We start from the raw sequence: 25,758 nt of genomic DNA, 5'->3' as shown, positions 1-25,758 counted from the left end.
TCTGACCAACTTTTACCAATTATTGTCTACCACCTTGAGTTTTTCTTTTGAAAAAGAAGTGTGGGAAATAAATACATTTAAAAAAAATCCTACACACTGTCTATTTCTTTTTAAAATGTGTGTGTGTGTGTGATGCATACTAGTTTGAAGACAAACCCCCAAAACTTGTTGAAGAACTCTTGCCGCAGTGGTACAACTAGGGGAAGAGCGCCCACAGGAATCGCCCCCCACTTTCCAACTTATCACTGTTGCCCGGACCTGAGGGGAAAGTTGCAGGGAGGGGCATGACTTCAGAAGGGCCTTCAGGGCAGGCTGCAGTCTTGGAGCTGGGCAGCAGCGCACCTGTCAGAAGGGCGACTTCTTCCCAAGTCACCTTTGCCAGCTCCAAAGCAGATTGCAGGGCAGCTTCCTGCCCATTTTGGAGCTGGTATGGAGGTCAACACTATGCACAGGCTGCTGCCTCTTCACTTGTGCCACCTACTGCTGATCTGGCACCCCAAGTGGGCACCCCAAGACTCCTTTTTTTTGTTTTCACAACACATGGAAAACTAAAAATAACATAATCAGAAAGAGTCCAGTAGCACCTTTAAGACTAGCCAATTTTATTGTAGCATAAGCTTTCGAGAATCAAGTTGTCTTCGTCAGATGCACGGAGGGCATGGAGGATGCATGCCCTCCGTGCATCTGACGAAGAGAACTTGATTCTCGAAAGCTTATGCTACAATAAAGTTGGCTAGTCTTAAAGGTGCTACTGGACTCTTTCTGATTTTGCTACTACAGACTAACACGGCTAACTCCTCTAAAAATAACATAATAATAAAGCATGAAAAAACATTTTAATGGTTCTCTCTCGCCTCCGACAAAGGCCAGTGCTTCAACTGCACAGCAAGCGAAGACACAAATGGGATACAGCATTGAACACAGCTTGTTCCATACTGGCTTGGAGAAGGGATGGATGAGATTTCCAGTGGTGGCCAAGAATGCTGCCAGCACAAAGTTGAAGCTCCACTTACCAATGTAAAAAATGTTTTAAATACCTTTTTCTCCAGTTCTTGGGAAATTCCAAGGATACTTTACAGAGTCAGTTTTGTTGTAAAGATGGTATTGGAGACAAATCATGTTTTATAACAGTTTTAATTCACAAATATATACAGGGTGAGCAGGCAGACAATAAGCAAGCAGGCATGGATAGACAAGAACGGCAAGATTACCACTGCAAGTAGCATAGATCCGACACCTCAAGATCCCCAAAGCTGATCCTGCCAGCCGGGAACTTCATTCTCATATAGCTCCAAAGTTGTTTGTTTTTCACTATATCCAAACTATATTTTTCTAGCTCTACTACCCGCCTGTGCTGTTCAAAACTAGACCATTTTTCAATTCCTGCCTAGATTTTTATTTATATTTATATTCCAATTTATATATCAATTTATATACCGCCCATCCCCAGGGGCTCTGGGCGGTGAACAGTTAAAATTGATAAAAACAAGAACTAAAATCAATATACAAACAATGGAGATGGAGATGCCAATCTGGCCTCTTAGACAACAGTAGGCTTTAATGCTGGTCCATTAAGTCCTTACGATCCCAAAAAGCATCATCAAGTATTTAGAGCCAATGATTCATATTCTAGTAAAATGTCATTCTGGTAGAAAACAAAACAAAAGACCACCCATTAAGTTGATGTGTTTATTTCCCATAACAGAATTGGGAATATGGTTATCAAAATGGCCAGAGGACCCAGTAACCTCCTGACTTTATTTAGGCTATTCCTTGTTGACCCAGGTATTTAGGTCACCATCAGCACAATCCCAACCTGAACCGCACCGTTCGAAACCCATGAATTCAGAAGAATGTAAATCCGCTCAGCATTGCTCTATATGCTACATTCCTTTTTTTAAAAAATTCAACTTAGTTAACCAGGTAACAAATTAACAACGTAACAATGTGACCACACGATACAAATCAACCAGCGGATATGACAAGGTCATCTCGTAAGTCTAAAACATGGACATATTGATAAAATTACTGAGAAACAACAAGGCTTTTAGTACCAAACACACCTTGTATTGATTTAGGGAAACCAAAACATGCTACATTCCTGGCTCTCCCAAACCACCCATTCAGAGGGAAGCTACACAAAGCGCCAAGGTGAGCGCACAGCTCTCTTTGTAGTCTTTCAAAGAACAGTCACTCTATGCAATTCACTGCTGGGGAAGAGCGGCGGGGGAATTCTCTCTGTCTCTTGCAAAAAGCTTCCGCCTGAGTTTTCCTCCAGAAGCTTGGGGGCCGGGGTGTGTGGATGTAACAGAAGGCAAGAAGTCCAGGGTGGCTTTTTGCAAGAGAAAAAGAGAATCCGCGATGTGATTCTCCGCGAAGAAGAGTGGTAGGGGCGATTCTCTCTCTCTCCCTCTGGCAAAAAGCTGCCCTGGATTTCCTGCCTCTTGTTATATCTGCGCCAGGCTCTCGCAGGCTTTTTGCAAGAGGCACAAAGAGAATCCCCACCACCACTCTTCCCCTAGTGGAGAATCGCGCGGAGCGGCTGTTCTTTCTAAGACTACACTACCCAGGGAACTTGCAGGACCTGACGTGAAGAACATGTCAGGCATCTCATGTAGTTTGGGTCTCAGTTCTTCAAGCCAAGCTTACAGGCTCAAATTCCTATGCTGATTCAGCCCTTTCCTCAAGACAATTTTAGTAAGAAAGGTCCTACTTTTCGTTGAGCATAAAAAAAGGTGGATGGAAAAGGACCCTCATCTGTAGGAAGCTGCCATCATTGCCCCTACCGAAGGATAGATTTTTGAACAAAAGCCTGTTGCCAAGCCTATAAAGCTAGAAATCTGCATCATCCAAAATTAGCTCTGGCATCTCATGTGGTAGCCCAAACAGCTGATGGTACTCTGCCTGTTCATCCTCGGCCGGTGGTGGAAGGAAAGGGTCTGAAAAAAAAAGGGAAAAGAACATCAACTAAGCATTGAAGGAGAAAAAAAAGCAGGACTGTTGTAAGGAATGGGGAGAACTGAAATGGGGAGCTGCCCCACTGCAGCTGTCATCCCAGGAGAGAACACTGCACCCCATGCCAGATTGCTACCAATTCTGGGTAGTTCAGATTCCACCCTCAAACATGCCCTGATACTATTACTCACCATTCCCATCAAGCATAACGTTTCTAAGTAAGACATTGACTTCATTCATATTATCAAGGGGAAATGCATCGTTCACCCCCGGAAGTTGGGGCTCCTGCGGGTTCACCCCTGGAAGTTGGGGCTCCTGTGGGTTCACGCTCAGAAGTCGTGGCTCCTGCGGGTTCACCCCCGGAAGTCGGGGCTCCTGCGGGTTCACCCCTGGAAGTTGGGGCTCCTGTGGGTTCATGCTCAGAAGTCGTGGCCCCTGTGGGTTCATGCTCAGAAGTCGTGGCTCCTGTGGGTTCATGCTCAGAAGTCGTGGCTCCTGCGGGTTCACCCCCGGAAGTTGGGGCTCCTGCGGGTTCACCCCTGGAAGTTGGGGCTCCTGTGGGTTCATGCTCAGAAGTCGTAGCTCCTGTGGGTTCACGCTCAGAAGTCGTGGCTCCTGTGGGTTCACGCCTGGAATTTGGGGCTCCTGCAGGTTTACCCCTGGAAGTCGGGGCTCATCTGGATGCCTAAATGAATAGCAGGAAGAAGAGTTTACATCAATTCAGCACTAAAAGGACACTGTGAATTCTGCACTAAGGAAATCTCACGTTTATCAGGATAAATGATCAAAATAGGGATTAGCAGACATTAAGGAGAGACAAGGACACTTCTTGAACACAGAAAGCCCTGTTTGACCTCTGGCTTTAGAATATATGGCCAAAACTATGCATTAAAAAATTTGTTGAGTGCCATGTAACAGTTTATCTGATGCCTTGACATAATTTTGCCTCATACCTGCCCACAAGAGCAACCAATGATCTGCAGCAGGGGTAGGGAAAACGTTTGGTGTAAAGGTATCAAGACACAAGAGACAGAATCACAGAGTTGGAAGGGGCCATACAGACCATCTAGTCCAACCCCCTGCCCAGTGCAGGATCAGCCTAAAGCATCTCTGACAAATATTCATCCAGCCTCTTCTTGAAAACTGCCAGTGAAGGGGAGCTCACCACCTCCCTAGGCAGCTGATTCCACTTTTGAACTACTCTGACGGTGAAAAAGTTTTTCCAAATATCCAGCTGGTACCTTTCTGCATGTAATTTAAGCCCATTGCTTCGTGTCCTACCCTCTGCTGCCAACTGAAACAGCTCTTTGCCCTCCTCCAAATGACAGCCTTTCAAATACTTAAAGAGAGCAATCATGTCCCCCCTCAATCTCCTCTTCTCCAAACTAAACATTCCCAAGGCCCTCAGCCTTTCCTCGTAGGGCTCAGTCTCCAGATCCCTGATCATCCTCGTCGCTCTCCTCTGCACCCTCTCGATTTTGTCCACATCCTTTTTGAAGTGAGGCCTCCAGAACTGCACACAATACTCCAGGTGCGGCCTAACCAAGGCAGTATAGAGAGGGGCTATGACCTCCTGCGATTTCAACGCTATGGCCCCTTTGATACAACCCAAGATTGAATTAGCCTTTTTTTCCACTGAATCACCCTGACTGCTCATATTTAGTTTACAGTCCACTCTTACCACAAGATCCCTTTCGCATATACTACTGCCCAGAAGTGTATCCCCCATCCAGTATTGGTGCTTCCCATTTTTGTGGTCCAGATGTAATACTGTGCACTTATCTATGTTGAATTGCATCCTGTTCTCAACCACCCACTTCTCCAGAGTATTCAGGTCTTGTTGAATTTTAACTCTTCTTGGGTGTTTGCCACTCCTCCCAATTTGGTATCATCAGCAAATTTAACGAGTAGCCCATTTACCCCTTCATCCAGAACACTGATAAAAATATTGAAAAGTACCGGGCCCAAAACCAAGCCCTGTGGCACCCCACTGGACACCTCCCTCCAATCTGATGAAACGCCATTGACCACCACTCTGGGTGTGGTCCTCTAACCAGTTCCCTATCCACCGAACTGTCCTATAGTCCAGTCCGCAGTCTTCCAGTTTACCCATTAGAATGTCATGGGGAACCTTATCAAAAGCTTTCCTGAAATCCAGGTAAATCACGTCGACAGAGTTCCCACAATCCAGTAAACTGGTCACTCGATCAAAGAAGGAAACCAGGTTGGTCTGATAAGATCTGTTGGGGACAAAACCATGTTGACTTCCCCGGATCACTAAGCGGTCCTTCAGATGCTTACAGATCGATCCCTTTAAAATCTGCTCTAATATCTTCCCAGCAACGGAAGTCAGACTGACCGGCCTGTAGTATCCCAGGTCATCCTTCTCCCCTTTCTTAAAGATTGGGATAACATTCACTCTTCTCCAGAGGCAGCACAAGGGTTTCTGGTGCTCGTGGCTGGCCAGCCAGGTGTCCCCCCCCCACGTGCGCAAGCGTGCTCTGGCCTGCGTGATGACATCACATGTGACGTTATCACGCGAGCGCGCACACAGCTGCCGTCACCGGCGGGCGGCTCTGACAGTGTGCGGGTGGCCTCCGAGCTCTCCTGCTCGGTTGCCTGCGCCACCGCAGATCCCGGCCCGCGGTGGCTGCACCCAACCGGGGGCGTGTGCTGGCGGCGGTGGCAGCAGCGCGGGGCAGGAGGGCTAGGAGGCCGCAGCTCTGTGGTGTGCGCTCCTGCCCCCCCACACCTCCTCCGGCGCTCCCTCTGGCACCCAGCGCCTGAGGCCACCGCCTACCTGGCCTCAATGGGCGCGCTGGCCCTGCTCTTCTCCAATCTTGTGCCACATCCCCAGTCCTTTAGGAGACCTTGAAGATGATGGACAGAGGCTCTGCAAGTTCTCTAGAAAGTTCTTTGAGCACTCTTGGGTGCACACCATCCAGCCCAGGGGATTTGTACACATTACAGAGAGTGAGGGAGGGTCAAAACTTGACACAGGGCTTCTATTTTCAGCAGTGGCTTCATGTTTCTTATAACATTCCGTTGAAAGGACTTGGCATGTATTGCCAGGTTACTGGTCCACTCAGTATAAAATCACAGAATCATAGAGTTGGAAGGGATCTCCAAGGTCATCTAGTCCAACCCCCTGCGCAATGCAGGAAATTCACAACTACCTCCCCTTCCCCCATAAACCCAGTGACCCTTGCTCCATGCCCAAAGATGGGAAAACACTGTCAAGATCCCTAGCTGAACTGGCCTGGGGGAAATTGCTTCCTGACCTCAAGGTGGCAACTGGCATTACCTGAGCATGTAAGAAGGGGCTACAAAAACTAAGCATCTTCCTAATGTTTAGCCAAAAACTCTTTTAATTTAATTTCAACCTGTTGGTTCTGGTCAGACCTTCTGGGGCAACGGAAAACAACTCCACACTATCCACTGTATGACAGCCCTTCAAATACTTGAAGATGGTTATCATATCCCCTCTCAGTCGTTTCCTCTCCAGGCTAAACCCACCGAGCTCCTTTAACCTTTTCTTATAGGACTTGGTCTCCAGACCTCTCACCATCTTCGTTGCCCTCCTCTGGACTTGCTCCAGCTATATCCTTCTTAAGTTGGGGTGCCCACAACTGAACACAATACTCTAGGTGAGGTCTAACCAGAGCAGAGTAGAGTGATACCATCACTTCTCGTGATCTGGACACTATGCTTCTGTTGATAAAGCCTAGAATCACATTTGCCTTTTTTTTGTTAACACATCACACTGCTGACTCATGTTCAGTGTATGGTCTACTAATACCCCTAGATCCTTTCCACACATACCACTGCCAAGGCAAGTCTCCCCCATCCTATAATAATTTATCTCTGTTGAAATTCATTGTATTTGTTTTAGCTCAGTTTTCCAGCCTTTCCTTATTCTGTATTCTACCGTATTTGCTACCCCTCCCAATTTAGAATCATCTGCAAATTTAATAAGCATTCCTTCTATTCTTTCATCCAAATCATTTATAAAAACGTTGAACATAATAAGTCCCTGGACTGATCCCTGAGGAATTCCATTTGTCACTCTTCTCCAAGAGGTTGAGGAACCATTAACTAGCAATCTTTGGGTGCCATCTGTCAACCAGTTACAGATCCACCTAATAGTAATAGGATCCAAACCACATTTTACCCATTTGTCAACAAGGATAGTATGTGGAACCTTATCAAAAGCCATACTGAAATCGAGATAAACTATGGCCGTTTCCAGATGGCTTACCTGCCTCCGGAATGTTGCGCCATCTTGCGGGAAAAACACGAAATATCGCGTTTTCTCACGCGAGTTTTGCACGACGTCGAGCAAAACTCTCGCGAGAAAACGTGTTATTTCACGTTTTCCCCGCAAGATGGCGCAACATTCTGGAGGCAGGTAAGCCATCTGGAAACGGCCTATGTCTACAGCATTCCCGAGATCCAGCAAGGTAGTAACTTTCTCAAAAAAAGAGGTAAGGTTGGTCTGACATGACTTGTTCTTGAGAAACCCATGCTGGCTCTTAGTGAGTTTTGTCAATTTTGGTTTAAATTTTGTGATGTAGTAATTTGTATTAATAATATTGTACTTTTCTTGTTACTTGCTATGGCTATGCTGACGGGTCGGCAGTTACCCAGATCCTCCTTTTTCCCCCTTCTTGAAGGTGGGGACAGCATTTGCCTACCTCCAATCTTCTGGCACCTTGCCTGTTCTCCAAGAATTTTCAAAAATGATGGACAGAGTCTCAGAAATTACATCTGTGAGTTCTTTTAGTATCCTTTGGTGCAATTCATCTGGCCCTGAGGACTTAGTTCCTTTTAAAGAAACCAGCTGTTTACGTATTACCTCTATGCCGATCCTAGGCTGTAACTCCCTTCCCCCATCATGTGTTCTGTTACTGCCAAGTTGAGCACCATTTCCCTCACAGGAGAAGACTGAGGAAAAGTAGGAATCGAGCAGTTCTGCCCTCTCTTCATCACCTGTTACAATTTCACTTCCCTGTCCTTTCAATGGGCCTACCATGTCCTTGCTCTTTTTCTTACTTTGAACATAAACGAAGAACCCTTTTTTGTTGTTTTTAGCATCTCTTGCTAGCCTAAGCTCATGCTGAGCGCTAGCTTTTCTAATATTCTCCCTACAAGTATTGGTTATTTGTTTATATTCATCCTTGGTTATAAGGCCCTCCTTCCATTTCCTAAACGAGCCTTTTTAAATTTCTCAACTTATTAAAAAGCTGTTTATGGAGCCACCTAGGCTTCTTTAGGTTCCTCCCATTTTTCCTTCTTATAGGAATCGTTTGTGATTGTGCCTTTAATATTTCACCTTTAAAAAACTCCCACCCCTCTTGAACTCCCTTCTCCTTAAGTGTTTCTGACCATGGGATTCTACCCAGCATAACTTTCAGTTTCTTAAAAGTTGCTTTCCTGACTACCTACAGCTTTTCCTGGGGCAAGTTGGGGGCAAAATGTTTTGCCTCTCTACCGCCTTCTTGGGGCCTCCGGAGGCCTGGGAAGACCCAGCGCAGCAGTGAGGCCCTCCCAAGGTCCTACACTGGCTTGGGGGGGCGGGGAGGCTCCTCACTGCCTCAATAGGGCCTTGGGAGCAGCGGCTGAGGGGCTGAAGGAGGAGCAAGTCCCCAATCTCTTCCCAATCCCCCCTCAACTGATGCTGCAAGGGGATGCACGGGGGGGGGAGTGCTCCTGAGCCCCTTTCCACACACCCCAGCAGCACTCTCGACCCCGCGCTAGGGAGGGGGCGATGCCCAGCCCAGCTGCCCTGCACACCTCCCGCACAGATGAGGCACTGCAGAGGAGGCAATGCCCGGCCTGCCTGCCCTGCCCTCCCCCCAGCCAGATGGGGCACAGGGGAGGGAAGAAATGCCTGGCCCAGTTGCCCCGCCCTCCCCTGGCCCAATTGGGACGTTGCGGAGGGTGCAATGCCCAGCCTGGCCACCCTACCTTCCCCCAGCTCAATCGGGAAGCTGGGAGGGGGCAATGTATGGCCTGCCCGCCCTGCCCTTTCTAGAGCCCGCTGTATTTTTTCCCACAACTGGTTTTGTTGCTAGTTAAATATAACTGTCTTTCCCAATAAAGACATCTTCATGGTTATGGTTGAAATGCACAAAGACATGGAATGCACACTGGAGAGACTGGATGTAATAACAATGCAATTTTTTTTTTAAATCTAAAGAAAAACAAATCTAAAAGAAGTGTAGCTGCATGGAGCCTGGGCTCTAAGAACCAGTGAGTTTAGTTAGAGAACTTCTTTGAGAACTTCTGACAAAACATAAGCCAGAAAAAAAGAAAAGAGAGAAAATGAAGCACGTTTTGGGTACAAAACAGTTGCAGACTTGTGAAGTGTGTTGGAACTTCAAACAAATTACACATTGTCTTTCTGAAATTTGGCTCCCTACATAGATTCTGTATGCCAGAATTCAGAATGACGGGCCAAGTGGTCTTTATTATGTGACAAACAGAATATTTAGTCATTAATGGCAGAATGCAGAATAAACATGTCTAAGCAACGTGTACATTTTCTACTGCAGAACTCTGTGAGACTGACGGGATCCATCCTATCCAATTTTGGAAGCCGCTGTAAGTTTGGGTGTTAACCCTTCCATCCCCACAAGAGAATGTGTGCAAAGAAAACCACTGAGCCTATTAGGGATGAAACTGGGTTCACGGTTTCTGGAACAGCCCCACTCCTCTGTTACCAGAAATTGGAAGGTGGATTCACAGTAACCCCGGGAGAAACTGGAGAGGAGAAACATGGCAAGTCAATTCTTGAAGGGGCCAAGATGGGGAAAGACAGCATTGCTCACCTAGAAGAGACTCTGATCAGACGGTGGTTCAGGTATTTCCTCTGCTCCATCAGGTCACCTGGGAAAGGAAACAAAACAGAATATACGGGTGGAAGGTAATATCATACACATCAGGGCCGTTTCCACACGTCTTACCTGCCTGTGGAACATCACACGAAAGACCTGGAAGACAGCGTCTTCTCGCGCGAAATCGCACCAGGAAGATGCTGTTATCTGGGAGTTTTGCGCAATTTCACGCAGATAACAGCGAAATCGCGCCAGGAAGATGCTGTTATCTGGGAGTTTTGCGCAATTTCACGCAGATAACAGCGAAATCGCGCCAGGAAGATGCTGTTATCTGGGAATTTTGCGTGATTTTGCACAGATAACAGCGTCTTCCTGGTGCGATTTCGAGCAAGAAGACGCTGTCAGTTCCGGGTCTTTCGTGTGATGTTCCACAGGCCAGTAAGACGTGTGGAAATGGCCCACCTCTCCTCTCCAGCCAAAGGCAAGCACATACCGCATTGGCACCTGTATCTATGAATAAACCTTTGTATATAATAATAATATTTAATTTATATACTGCCCTTTGGGAAAACTTACTGCCATACTCAGAGCAGTTTACAAAGTGTGTGATTATTATCCTTACAACAATCACCCTGTGAGGTGGGAGGGGCTGAGAGAGCTCTGGAAGAGCTGTGACTAACCCAAGGTCACCCAGCTGGCTTTGAGTGGAGAATCAAACCCGGTTCTCCGGATTCGAGTCCCGCCACTCTAAACCACAACACCAAACTGGCATATACTATACATAAAGCCTATTAAGCCTGCAGTGAGGTTTCCCATACCTCTGCTGAAAGGGGCCCTGAGAACAGGTCCTTAGGCAAACATGATCCAATAATTGACTCTGCTATTAATAGCCTCGGGCGATGAAGAACAACGCCCCTCCCTCTCCCACCCCTTACCCTCCCTGCACTGTTCCCTGGATGTATCGTGTCTTTACTTCATCATTCTCTACTTCGGTAATCCACTTTTATTGCACTTTTTCTTGTATTTACTCTTTATTACACTGTTTTATAATTTTGTAATCCATTTTGAGTCTCACTGTCAAAAGCAGACAGTACATACATAAAACCAAGAAATCTATTTCAACCTCCCCTACCCGGGCTTTCTGGGATTTTGCCAGACATGGCTCAAGAATTTTCAAGCTTAAAATAATCAACTTTAACTGGAAGAAAGAGGGGCAAAGTACTGGTGGGGGAAAGGACGTTGCAAGAACCACCCCCCACTGCATTCAGCACAAATATACTTTCCCTTCAGAACTGCCAAGCTGGCAGCAGAAGTCACCTACAGACGGCAATTCCTGGTGAGGGCCTGATGAAGTCATCAAGAGAACACCCTTTTCCTTGCGTATCCAAAAAGTGTGAGGGCTGTTATGTGTCTCTGTCCTTAATAACACACACACACACATGCACGCACGCATGTATATGCTTGAAGCATGGGAGGAAGAGCAAAATGGACATCTAAGCGGGTATGACATTCATTGGCATGCAAATTAGCTGATTCACAGGTGCAAAACGGGACCTGCACCACTGGAGAGTGTTGTTCTTTGTGTTATATCCAGGGCTTTTTTTCAGCAGGAACGCGGTGGAATGGAGTTCCGGAACCTCTTGAAAATGGTCATATGGCTGGTGGCCCCGCCCCCTGACCTCCAGACAGAGGGGAGTTTAGATTGCCCGCAATCTAAACTCCCCTCTGTCTGGAGATCAGGGGGCGGGACCACCAGCCATATGACCATTTTCTCCAAAGGCAACCTACTGAGTTCCACCACCTCTTTTCCCAGAAAAAAAGCCCTGGTTATATCTATCTTCACTTGCTTACAAAGCATCTTAGACCACAGACCTCCCACTTCACCCCCTTCGCTCTGCAAAGCACTCGTGCACTGAAGTGTATAACGGCATCTTCAGATCAGCAGCCATAGAAGCGGGAAGTCTGTTTTTAAGCCATCTCCTCCAAAGGAAGTTCTAGGACGCGGAGCCCTCCCTCAGCAGCTGTAGAGCAGCAGGAGGCCAACAGCCCTGCTCTTGTGTGAAAACCACTCATGAGAAAGGAGAGGCGAAGCGGGCAGGCAACAGTACCTTCCCGACGTTCACTGTAGTAAGGACCAAAAGCTTCATTACGGGGAATGTCCGGGTAGAGGAAACGGAGTGGATTCTCAGGGATGTCCTCCTCTGCTAAGAGCTGGTAGTCATGGATGATGTCAGGCAGCGCTAAGGAATTCAGCTCCGCTTTGGTGTAGGGCACAACCGAGCGGAACGTTGGGGACCCTGTAAAATTCGTGCACAAGTCGGTAGTTGAAAGGCAAACAGAAATTCCTGCAGCACCCTGAAGTTTATACTAGCTTATCTGCCAGCATCAGATGTACAGAGTATAGAAGTGGCTAGTATACAAAACTGCATTTTGGAAAACCCTGAGCCCAGTTCATGGCTGCCCTCGGCTCTTGCACCCTTTGACATGCGAGAGGCCACTGGATGCTGCAACTCATGGAATCCTAGGGTTAGAAGGTACACCCAGGGTCATCTAGTCCACCCCTTGCACAATGCAGGAAATGCACAACTCCCTCCCCCCGCCACACCCCCAGTGCCCCCTGCTCCGTGCCCAGAAGGTGGCAAAACCAGGGCTGACAAACAGTTATCAAAGACTGCTTTATACACAGTAGGGGGGGGGAAGGGAATGAGGCCTGGCCCCCAGGGGCTCACCGTTGTTGTATCCCACCCAGGTGCAGGTGATCCCACCATCTCGGGTAGTTTCACTGAAGCGCAGCAGGAAGGTGCCCTCCCGCTTCTCCTTCAGCAGATCCTTCTCACGCTTGCGGCTCACAAACCCCATGATGAGACTGGGGCAAGAAAAGAGAGCAGAGGAAAATATCTAAGGAGAAGCCACACGTCACCCTTGTTTTCCCTTTGGCCCATCCCACGCAATGTCCTCTTGACGATTGCAGCCTCGGTCACTCCCTGGTACCCTCTACTGCAAGCATTTCATAATGGCAGGGCCAGGCTGGTCCGTAATAAGATGCAGGGCTGGTACAAGCTCCTAGCCACTGCTGGTTACCTGGATGGTGGAGTCTGCTGGAGGCCTGCTACATGATCAGCAGCTCCTTCAGGTGAAGCACAGGTCTCCCCCAGCCACCCGGGGAGGGAGAGCAGAGAGCCGTCATTCACTCTCCCCTAGGGACAGCTCCGGGCAGGACCATCCTTGGGAAACAGTGCCCCGGTCAATATAGCAAAATAGCCTCTTTCCGCGGTGGCTCATGTCCTGTGCCTCTGCACTTCTCACCAGTAAGCCCTGGTCCCAACAGAATCCTGCTAGGCTGCTGTGTGCCCACCTCAGGTCCAATGGGGCCTGGACTCCTCGCCTTCAATACTGCTGATTTTCTATTTCTTGAGTCCTCCTACCGCATCCCTCAATCCTTCCTTACAGAAAGACTGTAAACATTTGCATCAATGTAGTTCTGCAAAGTGCAAAACCTTGCTACCTACTGCTGTAGCAAAAGGTTTCCCAACACGTTACTAAGGCTTGCCTTCTGCCGCAGCTGGCCCCGTTCAGTACACAATATAATTAAGCCAGAATTATCCTTTCCTTAAGGCACGGCTTGTACAAGCTTTGCTCCTCAGCTCACTATACTGACAGAGATGGAGCTATTCCTCCATAACCCGCTTAGCTATGCTCATTGCAACAGCAGGTATCCCGGAGAACAACATTTTCTAAATATCTGTATTTCGTTGCATCTCTCTGCTAAGACTGATTGAATAACAGAAGATTCAACTTATCTGAATTGCATATCCAGCAAAATTATCCCCCAAACCCACCCTCACAGATGAAGGCTGATTGTAAAGAGGCAAGGAAAAAGCACTGAATCACAGACACACTGTGGGTGGCCTCTATATGGAGGGGTATTTTTGTTTCACAGGAACCTTCAATCAACTAAGTTACTTTTCTCACGGCACACTAACAGGCCCTTGGTGGCGTAATTATGGACTTGGTATAGAAGATCAGCTGGGAACTAGGATTCCTGAATCACATTTCTACCCCAACTTCCTGCACCTCAAAATAGCTAAAGTTTTCCCTTCCCTCCCACCTCTTTGCCTCTCACTACTTACTTATTCTTCCAGAGTTCCAGCAAGTGCTCTTGAATCAGGCCTAAGATTCCATCAAGCCAAGTCCAGAACGAGAAGTTCTCCCCGGGAGGACATGTCTCCTGCAGGACCATCACAGACGGCTTATTAGCGGGGAAGTTGCTAGATGAGTATCAGAGGGAGAGAAGGGGCTGCACTAAGGTGAGAAACTTACCTTACAGAACTGGTGCCAAGTGATTATGTTCTGTGGTTTTACCTTCGGCCCTTTAATTGGGAAGGAAGGGCAAGCCGTAAGTCACATAATCACTTTGACAAGCAAGGGTAGTTTTTCGCTTTTTATTTGGCACTCCCACTCCCCTCTATCGGTACTTCTAGATTTTTGAGCTGAAAGGCAGACCTCAAAGGACAGTACAAGTAACTTCATATTAACGAATAGGGATGTGCATTTCGGCTTTCTGAAAGCCGAAAGAAAGCCGAAACAAAAGTGTTTCGGCTTCTTTCAGGCTAGCCGAAACGTTTCGGGCTAAGCCGAAACGTTTCGGCTAGCCGAAAGAAAAAAAGCCAAAACGTTGGCAGCACTATCTTACACAAAAATAACACAACTCACTTAACATCAGAGAATCACAAAAACACAATTTCTGGCAAAAACACTTTATTTCTGTAACTGCTTTAGGTTACAAAGTAGGAGGGCACAACAGGGCATGATAGCAATGTACTACAAAAAATAATACAACCCACTTCACCGTTTGTGACAGCAATTGTGTTTGTGTGATTCTCTGATGTGAAGTGAGTTGTGTTATTTTTGTGTAGTACACTGCTTTCCTGCTCTATTGTGCCTTCCTACTGTGTAACCTAAAGCAGTTACAGAAATAAAGTGCTTTTGACAGCAATTTTTTGGGGTGATTCTTTAATGTGAAGTGAGTTGTGTTATTTTTGTGTAAGATACTGCTTCCATGCCCTTTGGTGTTCCCCCCCTGCTGTGTAACCTAAAGCTGTTCAAGAAATAAAGTGTTTTTGACAGGAATTGTGCTTTTGTGATTCTCTGATGTTAAGTGAGTTGTGTTATTTTTGTGTAAGATAGTGCTGCCATGCCCTTTGGTGTTCCCCCCTGCTGTGTAACCTAAAGCTGTTCAAGAAATAAAGTGTTTTTGACAGGAATCGTGCTTTGTGATTCTCTGATGTTAAGTGAGTTGTGTTATTTTTCTGTGTGGGGGACTGCTGGTGTAATGTGTCATTATGCTTTGCCTACTTGTACTTTGGAAGGGAGAAAATAATTTTTTAAAAACTTTATTTTGTGTTGTTCTTGTTTTATTCTTTGTTGTGCAGTTGGTTCCCATCATAGGGAACAATGGGGCTGGCTGGCCAGCCATCTCTGTAGGTGGTGGGGGAATTTGAGGGAGGGTGTCTGTGGTTCAGGTGCTCTTTCACAGGGACCAGCTGGCACTCAGAAGTGTGCCCACCATTGTGGCACCCCTGGGCTGTGCAGAATTGCCCAGGGAAAGAGAGTTTAGAAGTTCCCAGCATAGGGAACAAAGGGAGAGGGCTGGCCTTTGCCAGCTTGTTCCTGGGGTTATGGGTGTGGGGCAGGTGGGGGTGGATTTGGGTCTGTGAGGGGCTAATGTGGGGATTTGGGTCTGTGTGTGGCAGCTGGGGGGGAATTGGGTTTGTGTGGGGCTGTAGGGGGTGGACTTTGGGGGCTGAGAACACCTACTTGGGGAGGCCATGAAATGCCCCCCCCAAGTGGGAGCAGTCTGAGCTTTGGTGGGGGGTGGGAGGAAGGGTGGGAGAAGGGCCCCAGAGGGCTGGGGGGCATTTTGCATGCAAAATGCCACCCCTGGCAAGACAAGCCTCCCCCAGCTGTCAGTGGTAGAGATGAGAGCACCTACTTGGGGAGGCCATGAAATGGCCCCCCCAAGTGGGAGCAGGCTGAGCCTTGGTGGGGGGTGGGAGGAGGGGTGGGAGAAGGGCCCCTGAGGGTGGCAAAGGAAGCCTGCTTCTTCATTTTTCCCCATAGGAAATAATGAAGAAGATGAGCAGCAGCATGCTAACAATATGCTGCTCATTCGCTTTCTTATGGGAGGATAGGGGGACCTGCTTTGGGGGGCCATAACATGGCCCCCCAAAGTCCAATCGGTCTGAAACTTGGGGGGTTTGTAGAGAGGGGTTAGAGGAAGGTCCCCACCAATTTTGGGCTGATTCGGTGGGAAAATGCCTCCCCCAGACGTCCGGGAAGACGCCGGAGGCATTTTCCCATTGAAAAAGCCGAAAGCCGAAAGCCGAAAGTAAGCCGAAAGCCGAAAGCCGAAACAGCTGGCCGTTTCGGCTTTCGGCTTATATGAAAGAGAATCCTCTTTCGGCTTTCTGCTTTCGGCTTTAGCCGAAAATTTTTGGCTTGCACACCCGTATTAACGAACAAGTAAAATGCAACAAGTAACTCTGTATTAATGATTCCCAAGTAACCAGTACCTATCTGGTGTCTATATTCACCATCACTAATTCAGTTTTAATATTGCTGCTCTACCCAAAAACACATGATAAAAAAATTATGTGGGTTGGGGAAACCCATCCTTTGATCACATTTAGAGGAGGGCAGGGAGCTGTTCCAGTTGGCAGCAGAGGGTAGGACCCGAAACAATGGGCTTAAATTACATGCACAAAGGTACCGGCTGGATATTAGGAAGAACTTTTTCACGGTCAGAGTAGTTCAAAAGTGGAATCAGCTGCCTAGGGAGGTGGTGAGCTCCCCCTCACTGGCAGTTTTCAAGAAGAGGCTGCATGAATACTTGTCAGAGATGCTTTAGGCTGATCCTGCACTGGGCAGGGGGTTGGACCAGATGGTCTGTATGGCCCCTTCCAACTCTATGATTCTATGATTCTAATCAGGAACATGGGGGTTAAAAAGCTTTAAGGGCAATAAAACAGCTTCATGTTCCATCCCAGGGATCAATGGCTCCTAGGCAACAATCCAGAGAACTCACAGCATAATCCTAAACAACTCTCCTTTGGATTATGCTGTCAGTCTCTTTTTCAGTTTCAGACCCACAAAAGTTACTCTGTCCACCTTCTGCCGCTGTTTCTTTGGGGCAAAACGAAAGCCTTTGTTCCAGGAACCTGAGAACCGTGTCTGAACCCCAATCTTTGCTACTCGTTGTAGTTTTAATCCACTAGCTTCCCCTTCACCCTAATGAACTGCTAAGAGCAGCTAGAACTTATATTAGTTCCCAGGGCTTTTTTTCAGGGGGAACGCGGGGGAATGGAGTTCCGGAACCTCTGGAAAATTGTCACATGGCTGGCGGCCCCGCCCCCTCATCTCCAGACAGAGGGGAGCTTAGATTGCTCTCCGCGCCGCTGAGCAGTGCGGAGGGCAATCTAAACTCCCCTCTGTCTGGCAATCAGGGGGCGGGGCCACCAGCCACATGACCATTTTCTCTGAGGGTCACCCACTGAGTTCCACCACCTCTTTTCCCAGAAAAAAAGCCCTGCTAGTTCCCCATATCCTCCATTAGATTCTGGCCACATGCTCCCTGATCCTGTAGGAATTTCCACCTGACTCTTCCAGCCCTGCACTTGCCCCACATTACCACAGAGCTTCTTTCCCAGCATTTTCAGCTGTTCCGCATCAAGGCCTCGCTTAGTAGCATCTAAGAATTGCCAACTGAGCACTTCTGACAGTTTGGCCCAAGTGGCAGCAGTCGGATTGGAAAAAAACAGCTGGTTCTGAAAGGAAGGAGGAAAAACAGCGAGAGAGATAAATCAGATGAGTGACTGTATGAGCAGAAGTTTGGTCTAGTGGTTAAGAGCAGCAGGACTCTAATCTGGAGAGCCGGGTTTGATTCCCCACTCCTCCACTTGAAGCCAGCTGGGTGCCCTTGGGTCAGTCACAGCTCTCTCAGAGCTTTCTCAGCCTCACCTCACAGGGTGATTATTGTTATGAGGATAATAATAATAATATACTTTGTAAACCACTCTGAGTAGGCGTTAAGTTGTCCTGAAGGGCGGAATATATATTGAATGTTATTATTAATGTTATTATAAAGAAGACTTCAAACGCGGCATAATTTATAAGAAAATCTAGGATCTTCAGTGCCATTCTAAACAGAATTATATCCTTTTAAGTCAATGTACTTAAAATGGTGTTAACTCTTTGTAGGATGGCGCTGTAAGAAACGGAACAGAATGCCCTTTAATACACAAACTCAGTCACATGAGCTACTTCACAAGTTACAAAAGGCGCTTTCGCATAGGACTTAACAAGTTACCAGCAGAGTGGCAGCATTTATTAAAATTTTTGCAACCTGCCTTTCCTCAAGGCAGTTGCCAACTGGTTGGGGAAAAAAATGCTCTATCCCTTTAATAAAGGCTTAATGCCTGGTATTTGCCAGGTGAATTTATCTACCTCCATTCTGAAAATCTTCAGCTGCCCATTTCTATTCATTAAGCCTCTATGAAAGGGACGGGACATTTTTCTTTAGGCTGATCGGCAATCTTAGGAGACCCTCATATGGAGTGGTCTACATGTATAAAAGGTTGTTGCGTGCACACAGTTGTATGGTGCCACACAGCTGTGGATCACCTGACACTCCTATGACATAAGTTAGGAAACAAAAGGCGACAGCAGAGAGAGAGATTGATTGAGATTCGTTCCACAAAATGACCGAATCCTGCAGAGGTCTTGCTTTTTTGTTACCATTTGGAAGCAGAATTAAAAATGGTGGCTCCAAACAGCACTGAGTGGAGTGCCTGATCCTAAGGCTGTTACTAAGAAGTCCGTCTCATCCAGTTCTCGAAAGCAAATGCAGCTCTCAGACTATTTAAAGAGGCTCCTCCTTCTCCTAATCACCATTAATACTGAAATTGACTTTTCAATTAGTGGTTTCCGTTTCAAGAAGCCACAGCAACCCTAACATTTGCTATCTATTTTTTCTTAGCACAATTACACTTCAGCAGAAAAATGAATAATTATTTTTTAATCAAAAGATGTGCCTACTCGAGTGCTCCTTCTCATGAAGTTACATTTGGAGTGAAGCACTTTCCTATAAAAGAGGCCAAATTAATTGGGACTGTGACTATTCTCTTGGATCGATATATTTTCTGTACACCAGTGTGTACCTTAGATTAGGCTGCAGCAAGTTCCCTCACCCTAAACTGGCACTATAATATCGCTATAACATTGTAATAATTATTATATTATATTGTAATGTATTAGAACATTGTAATAATAGGGTTATCAGGTTCTCTGAATTCTCAGCTTTCTTTTTAAAAATAAGTAAGTCTCTAGTCCCTTCCCTTGTGGAGATATAAGGGAAAAGACATATCTTCACAAGGGAAAGAGACTTACTTTTTAAAAAAATGAAAGCTGGGAAATAAAATTTAAAATTATTCAGTTAATAGTATCAGTCATCCAAAAGTCCAAGAAAATTGGTTCAGTTCATGGGATGCATATTATCATCAATATCAGTGGTGGTGCTACCACTGAAATACTCCTCTTCCTTCCACAGCAAAGGATTATACAAGCTTTGGGTCAGATTTGGGACTGGAGAAAAACAATGTTTCATTCCTGCACATCATCTTCTCAAACTTGCACATCAAGTTTGGACCAGAAGTATGCAGCATTATTGTGAAGAACCACATTCTATTCAGCGACGGTGCAAGGTTGGAAGCAAACCATCGGCAACGAGAGCAGAGCCTCTTAAGTTCTTAGAACAATTTGGTGAGACTGACAATCTGCCACAGGAAGAAAATTCAAATGTGGAAAAGGATCTTGTCAGAGTATGGTCCTGAAATGCTGATGTAGACATGTTCAAGCTGTTTCTTTCAGATACACAAATGACAAATCCCAGGATATGCTCCCATCTACTGCATACTCCCCCGGAGGACATATTCAATGGGCATTTCTAGTAATCAATGAATATTTCTAGTAATCAGAGAGTCATTTATACTCTCCTAACCATTCAGTGCTCAACCCTATAGACAATAACTGGGACGAAGGAGATGAGCGTTTGATACCAACAAAGGGTCTCAGACCCATACCAGAGGAACTACTGACATTGTGTGGCTGTAAAACTTGCAAATTTAATGCACACAGGTACAAGAAGGCTGAACTAATTTGTTCTCTTTTCTACAAGCATCCAAAGAACTGTGAAAATGTTGCATAGCAATTTACTTTCTGCATTAGGACTGTAACTTTTGTTTAAGCATAAGAGTGTAACCAATATGTAAGCATTATCATTATCACACTGACAAACAAACACCTCTAATATTTTGTTTACTGTAATTTAAGGTGGCAGAATAAATAATTTTCTGTACTTTTAGGAGCTCCCACCATGTTTTGTGCCAATTCTCCCACCATGTTTTATGCCAATATTACAAAAATTAAAAAATAAGCTTCTCTGGATTTATTACCTGCCCTCCCCAAAATTACAAATCTTAAAAAATAATACTTCGTATTTACAACAAAAATAATAACATAGTTTTATTGACCTCAAAAACATACAGTTTGACACCAATATAAACATCCTAAAAGAATGTGGAAAAAAAGATCTGCCATCTTGCAAAATGGCAGCTACAAGAAAAAGGCTGTCGCTGCAACAAATATAATAGTGTATTTGGCTTTATCAACTCCAAAAACATGTGTCTGGCAGCAAGACGAGCATTCTGTGTGAATTTTAAAAACTGAAGTAACACACACACACACAAATTCCGTTTATGTTCTTTTACAGGGGTCTGTTGTGGACAATTTTAACTTTTTAAAAATCGGCCCCATACACGTTACTGTCATTGTAATAATAGGCTTAGAAGGTTCTCTGAATTCCTTGGTTTCATTTTAAAAACAAGTCTCTAGTCCTTTCCCTTGTGGAGATATAAGGAAAAAGACATATCTCTGCAAGGGAAGGGGTTAGACTTACTTTTTTGAAAAAATGAAAGCAGGGAATTCAGAGAACCTACTAAACCCATTAACTTTTTTGTGCATGTTTATCAATATAAAGGCTGAACTTTTTTTTAAAAAAAGACTGAAAACAAACCACTCATTTTCAGGGCAGGGGAGGGGAGGGGTTTGACAATGATAACAGCACCATCATTGCAAAGTGGGTTGAAGGTGAGCGAGAATGGGCGGGACAAACAAAAATGAAAGAAATATTAGACACAAAAAAAGGCAACTCAATTCCAGCTTTCAGAAAATATTGGGGTAAAAATGGTCTCAAAAGAATGGGGAAAAAGGGAAAGAAAGAAGATCCAAAATGAAGTAAGAACTAAAGGCACAAAAACGTGTGTAAAAATCAGAGGATAAACCAAAGCCATACGGGGCCAGAACTGATGAAAAAACCCTGTGCAGAAAAGCCATTCAGTGGTTCTTCCACTGGAACATTAACTGCAAAAACTGGAGGAAAACTTTCAACTTTGTCTAGTGGAAGTGGCACAATACAAGCCGTCTTTTCTAATTGTTGCTTCTGGCATGGATGGCACCACCCTCTTTTGTGTCTCTGCAGCACAGGAAGCATCTTAAGGACAGGCAAGTCTTTTTTAGAGAGGTCCTTATGCTTAGTGGGGAAGACAGATAAAGCAGACTCTTCAGGGACTTTTCGGAGGACCCCTCTCCTAAAATACTATGTGAGCATCACCGAAGCTAAACTCCAACACAGGAGGCCAAATTTGCTTTGGTAGGCAGACTCTTTCCCCGACATTAAACCCTACAGTTTAACAGTGAGGTGAGAAAATTATTTTATTTTTATTTTATTTTTTCACATTTCTATTCTGCCCTCCCAGCAAGCGGGCTCAGGGCAGATCACAACCCATAAAAATACAATCAAATTCATTTCCATAAAACATTTAAAAACATCATTAAAAGAAAACGTATTTCTAATTATGTAGTCAGCCTTACAAACTAAAACAGGATGGTGGGCAGCCTTTGCAGGGAGGGTTAGATTTTATACACCCCTTTTAACTATAAATGTTTTCTTAGTTTTGCAACTAAGATTTTAACCTTGAATGTGTTACTTCCCAGAAGCATTTCGAACCTATAACAAAAGTATGACTTCAGCATGGCGGTATTCAGGGATTTTTTTCAGCTGGAACGCGGTGGAACGCAGTTCCAGAACCTCTTGAAAATGGTCACAGGGCTGGTGGCCCTGCCTCCTGACCTCCAGACAGAGGGGAGTTGAGATTGCCCTCCGTGCCGCCGAGCGCCGAGCGGCACGGAGGGCAATCTAAACTCCCCTCTGTCTGGAGTTCAGGGGGTGGGGCCACCAGCCATGTGACCATTTTCTCCGAGGGCAACCCACTGAGTTCCACCACCTCTTTTCCCAGAAAAAAGCCCTTGAGGTATTTATATTACAGTGAGATCTGACTGGCCTGTCAATCAGGCTTTTTGGGTGCCATGGGAAATGTAATTCTGAAGGGATGCTTGTATTCACCCCCTTGATCTTTTATTCTGTAAACAATCAGTGCTAAGGGTATATAAGATTCTCTGATGTAACTGGTCTTTATGCATATATCCTAGAGAGGGTATGCATCTGGATTTTATTGGCAAATAAAGCTCGTATCTCTTTGTATTACTGTGTTTGGAGTTTTGAATATATTTGGGTAAGCGGTAGTAGGGGGACTTATAATTCTCTTTACACAGATACACTCTGGATCCTGCCATATGGATGGGATCAGGTCTCTGCTCAGGAGCACTGAACTGGCACGCTGCTATCTGGGAAAGCATGTAAGCCCCTAAATGACATGAGGGTTCCCTGATAAAAGGAAAGAGCATGAAAGATGAATTGCTAGGGAAAGTAAAGGAAAGATGAAGAATCATGCATAATATGTTCACATATAGACTAACCTAGCTGAGATGTGTGGGTACAATGGAGGCAGGAAACGGAGACCAGAGGTACTCCCCAGCCTGTGAGGTGAAGTGTAGGGAGATGGCTGCGTCTGTTTCTTACCTTTGGGTCCGCACCAAGCATATTGAACCACAAGATGGAGGCCCAGGCACTGGAGGCCTGGTTGACATTAGAGAAGATCACCACCGGCAAAGTGGACGTCTAATGGAGAAACATCACAAAGGTTGAAAGAGGGGGAAACGGCAGTGCCCTGAACTATTCGATGGCAGATTGAAGGTGCAGGTTTCTACATTCCTAACTGTGATTAGTCTCGAGATGCTAAATGTCCACGAAACCCTGACACACATTCTTCCTAGCAGTGTTGCTGGGCATTTAGTAGGTAGAAATTAATTCCCTAGCAGCAAAGAGCAGCAGCAGGGAGGAAACCCTGGCAGAAAGCGGGCAACAGCTCTAGCAGAAGAGGAGTCTCGTCATGTTAGCGAACTCACAGGTAATCAGTCTCCCCTAGCAAGGATAAAGTATGCCATTATTCCCTGGCTACAAGCGGCATTTCCTACGTGCCACATTATTAAAAGCAACCAAGAACTCATAAAAGCATGTCTGCCTCCCCATAACCCCCAACCGTTAGTGGGTCTCATACCTGCAGTTGGCACCTGAGACCTAGGTAGCAGTAATCTAGTGTGAATGTGATGACATGCAGCTCCTCTGTGATGGGCAATGATCCCTGCAACGAAGAAAGGGAGGGTCACAGCCAATTGACATTGCCCCCTTACTCAGGACATGGCCTGAAGGCACCCCGTGCAGCAACCTTTCTGAAGCTACCTCATTAGCACCTTGATGGAAGACCTAGACCACCACGTATACTCCTTTTGAGTTCTATGGATAGGATGCAATTAAAATACAGCTGAGATTATACGCACCAAGAGCAGGATTTTCAAGAACTGGCAGAGGAGAAATCACATCCCCTGGTACCCCTAGTGCTTCCCATCTTGACTGTGACTGTTTCCCCCTCCCATCTTGCCTGCCCACCCAATCACCTGCTTTCCTTCGGCTCCCTCACCCACCCAATTGGCCAGGTCCTCTGTGCAGCCAATCACTACTTTTATTTTTAAAATATGTTTGGATGTCTGCAGAAGTGCAGATGTTGCTAGCTATTTGGCATGGGGGGGGGGCTGTTAACCTCCTCCCCCTTTTTTTACACATTTGTGCAAAGCTGGGGTTCATGGGGGCCAGCATGGCAATTAGATGTACTATGCTTATAATCTGAAAGCTACATTCCTGATAATAAAGGATAAAATATAGAATTGAAATTATACTAGCTACATGACAAAATACTTTGAAGTAGAAAATCTCTGAGGCATGTCAGGTTGGGAAATTTCATAATTGTTATTGTGTTCTGAAGCCCTCAGATCAGAGAGGCAAGGGTATCCCCATAGCCCGTGGAAACCTTCAGCCCCCTCTTTATGAGGCAACCCTTTCCTCCCAAGTATACCAGCGGCACTGAAAGGATGGACACAGAGGTAAAGTCAGGGCTTTTTTTCAGCTGGAACACGGTGGAACGGCATTCCGGCGCCTCTTGAAAATGGTCACATGGCCAGTGGCCCTGCCCCTTGATCTCCAGACAGAGGGGAGTTTAGATTGCCCTCCATGCCACATGGCATGGAGGGCAATCATAGAATCATAGAGTTGGAAGGGGCCATACAGACCATCTAGTCCAACCCCCTGCCCAGTGCAGGATCAGCCTAAAGCATCTCTGACAAATATTCATCCAGCCTCTTCTTGAAAACTGCCAGTGAGGGGGAGCTCACCACCTCCCTCGGCAGCTGATTCCACTTTTGAACTACTCTGACCGTGAAAAAGTTTTTCCTAATATCCAGCTGGTACCTTTGTGCATGTAATTTAAGCCCATTGCTTCGGGTCCTACCCTCTGCTGCCAACTGGAACAGCTCCCTGCCCTCCTCCAAATGACAGCCTTTCAAATATTTAAAGAGAGCAATCATGTCCCCCCTCAATCTCCTCTTCTCCAAACTAAACATTCCCAAGGCCCTCAGCCTTTCCTCGTAGGGCTCAGTCTCCAGACCCCTGATCATCCTCGTCGCTCTCCTCTGCACCCTCTTGATTTTGTCCACATCCTTTTTGAAGTGAGGCCTCCAGAACTGCACACAGTACTCCAGGTGTGGCCTGACCAAGGCAATATAGAGAGGGGCTATGACCTCCTACGATTTCGACGCTATGGCCCCTTTGATACAACCCAGGATTGAATTAGCCTTTTTTGCCACCGTATCACACTGAATGCTCATATTCAGTTTACAGTCCACTCTTACCCCCTCTAAACTCCCCTCTGTCTGGAGATCAGGGGGCGGGGCCACCGGCCATGTGACCATTTTCACCAAGGGTGATTTAAACTTTTAAAAACTCCCCCTTTGTTCCAGCTGACCCAAAGTGATGTCATTGGCCCTGGGAGCATGCATGCATTTTGCGTGTGCAGATGTGGTACCAGGGGCACCACCTCCCACCAAGAGTTGCCCCCTGTGCTGGCAACCCACTGAGTTCCACCACCTCTTTTCCCAGAAAAAAAGCCTTGGGTAAAGTAATGGTATCTTTTCCAAAAAGAACCTTTTGCCATCCCCCCCGTACTGGCCCATCCCCCTGTATTCATTCAATAGTCAGAAAGAAGGGCCAGGAGCTCACCACTTCCCTAGTAGGCAAACCCACCTCGCTGGCTCCTTTGCCACCTTTCCCTTTACCGGAGCCACAAGGTTTTTGCTCTTTCAGCATCTGCCAAGAGAAAAGAAGAGGAATCACAGAAAGTCAGAAGCAACAAAAAGTAATTTCCTACCACCAGAAAAAGCTATTCCCGTGCTTCTCAATTTACACAATCTGAACCACAAGCGGCCCCTAAGAGCAGCGCAGCAGGAACAAGAGGGAACATATTAAGACTTTCATCAAGGTGGATTTTATAAGACTCGAGCAAGGCAGTTGGAATATGACTGAGGAATGTGTGAACAAGGGGCATGCACCAAACAGCCCCCAAAT

General features: G+C 46.2%; 1 protein-coding gene across 3 annotated transcripts in view; it reads right to left on the bottom strand.

Moving 5' to 3' along the window:
- Nucleotides 1-1,115: 1,115 nt before the first annotated feature.
- Nucleotides 1,116-25,758, bottom strand: part of STAT2 (signal transducer and activator of transcription 2) — a 63,898-nt gene continuing 39,255 nt past the window's right edge. For all 3 annotated transcript variants that reach the window (XM_054976936.1, XM_054976939.1, XM_054976937.1), the window contains exons 14-24: nucleotides 25,438-25,500; nucleotides 23,363-23,446; nucleotides 22,825-22,923; nucleotides 17,479-17,614; nucleotides 14,112-14,161; nucleotides 13,922-14,019; nucleotides 12,521-12,657; nucleotides 11,900-12,088; nucleotides 9,786-9,843; nucleotides 3,147-3,640; nucleotides 1,116-2,939 (exon numbers count right to left, since the gene is read on the bottom strand). In XM_054976936.1, the coding sequence (XP_054832911.1) occupies nucleotides 2,833-2,939; nucleotides 3,147-3,640; nucleotides 9,786-9,843; nucleotides 11,900-12,088; nucleotides 12,521-12,657; nucleotides 13,922-14,019; nucleotides 14,112-14,161; nucleotides 17,479-17,614; nucleotides 22,825-22,923; nucleotides 23,363-23,446; nucleotides 25,438-25,500 (1,515 nt within the window). In that variant the 3' untranslated portion in view covers nucleotides 1,116-2,832. The remainder of the gene's footprint in view (nucleotides 2,940-3,146; nucleotides 3,641-9,785; nucleotides 9,844-11,899; nucleotides 12,089-12,520; nucleotides 12,658-13,921; nucleotides 14,020-14,111; nucleotides 14,162-17,478; nucleotides 17,615-22,824; nucleotides 22,924-23,362; nucleotides 23,447-25,437; nucleotides 25,501-25,758) is intronic.

The sequence above is a fragment of the Eublepharis macularius genome, chromosome 4 (assembly GCF_028583425.1).
Source record: "Eublepharis macularius isolate TG4126 chromosome 4, MPM_Emac_v1.0, whole genome shotgun sequence".
Taxonomy (NCBI): domain Eukaryota; kingdom Metazoa; phylum Chordata; class Lepidosauria; order Squamata; family Eublepharidae; genus Eublepharis; species Eublepharis macularius.
Note: the sequence above shows the minus strand (reverse complement) of the source record. Positions and strands in the feature narration are given on the sequence as shown.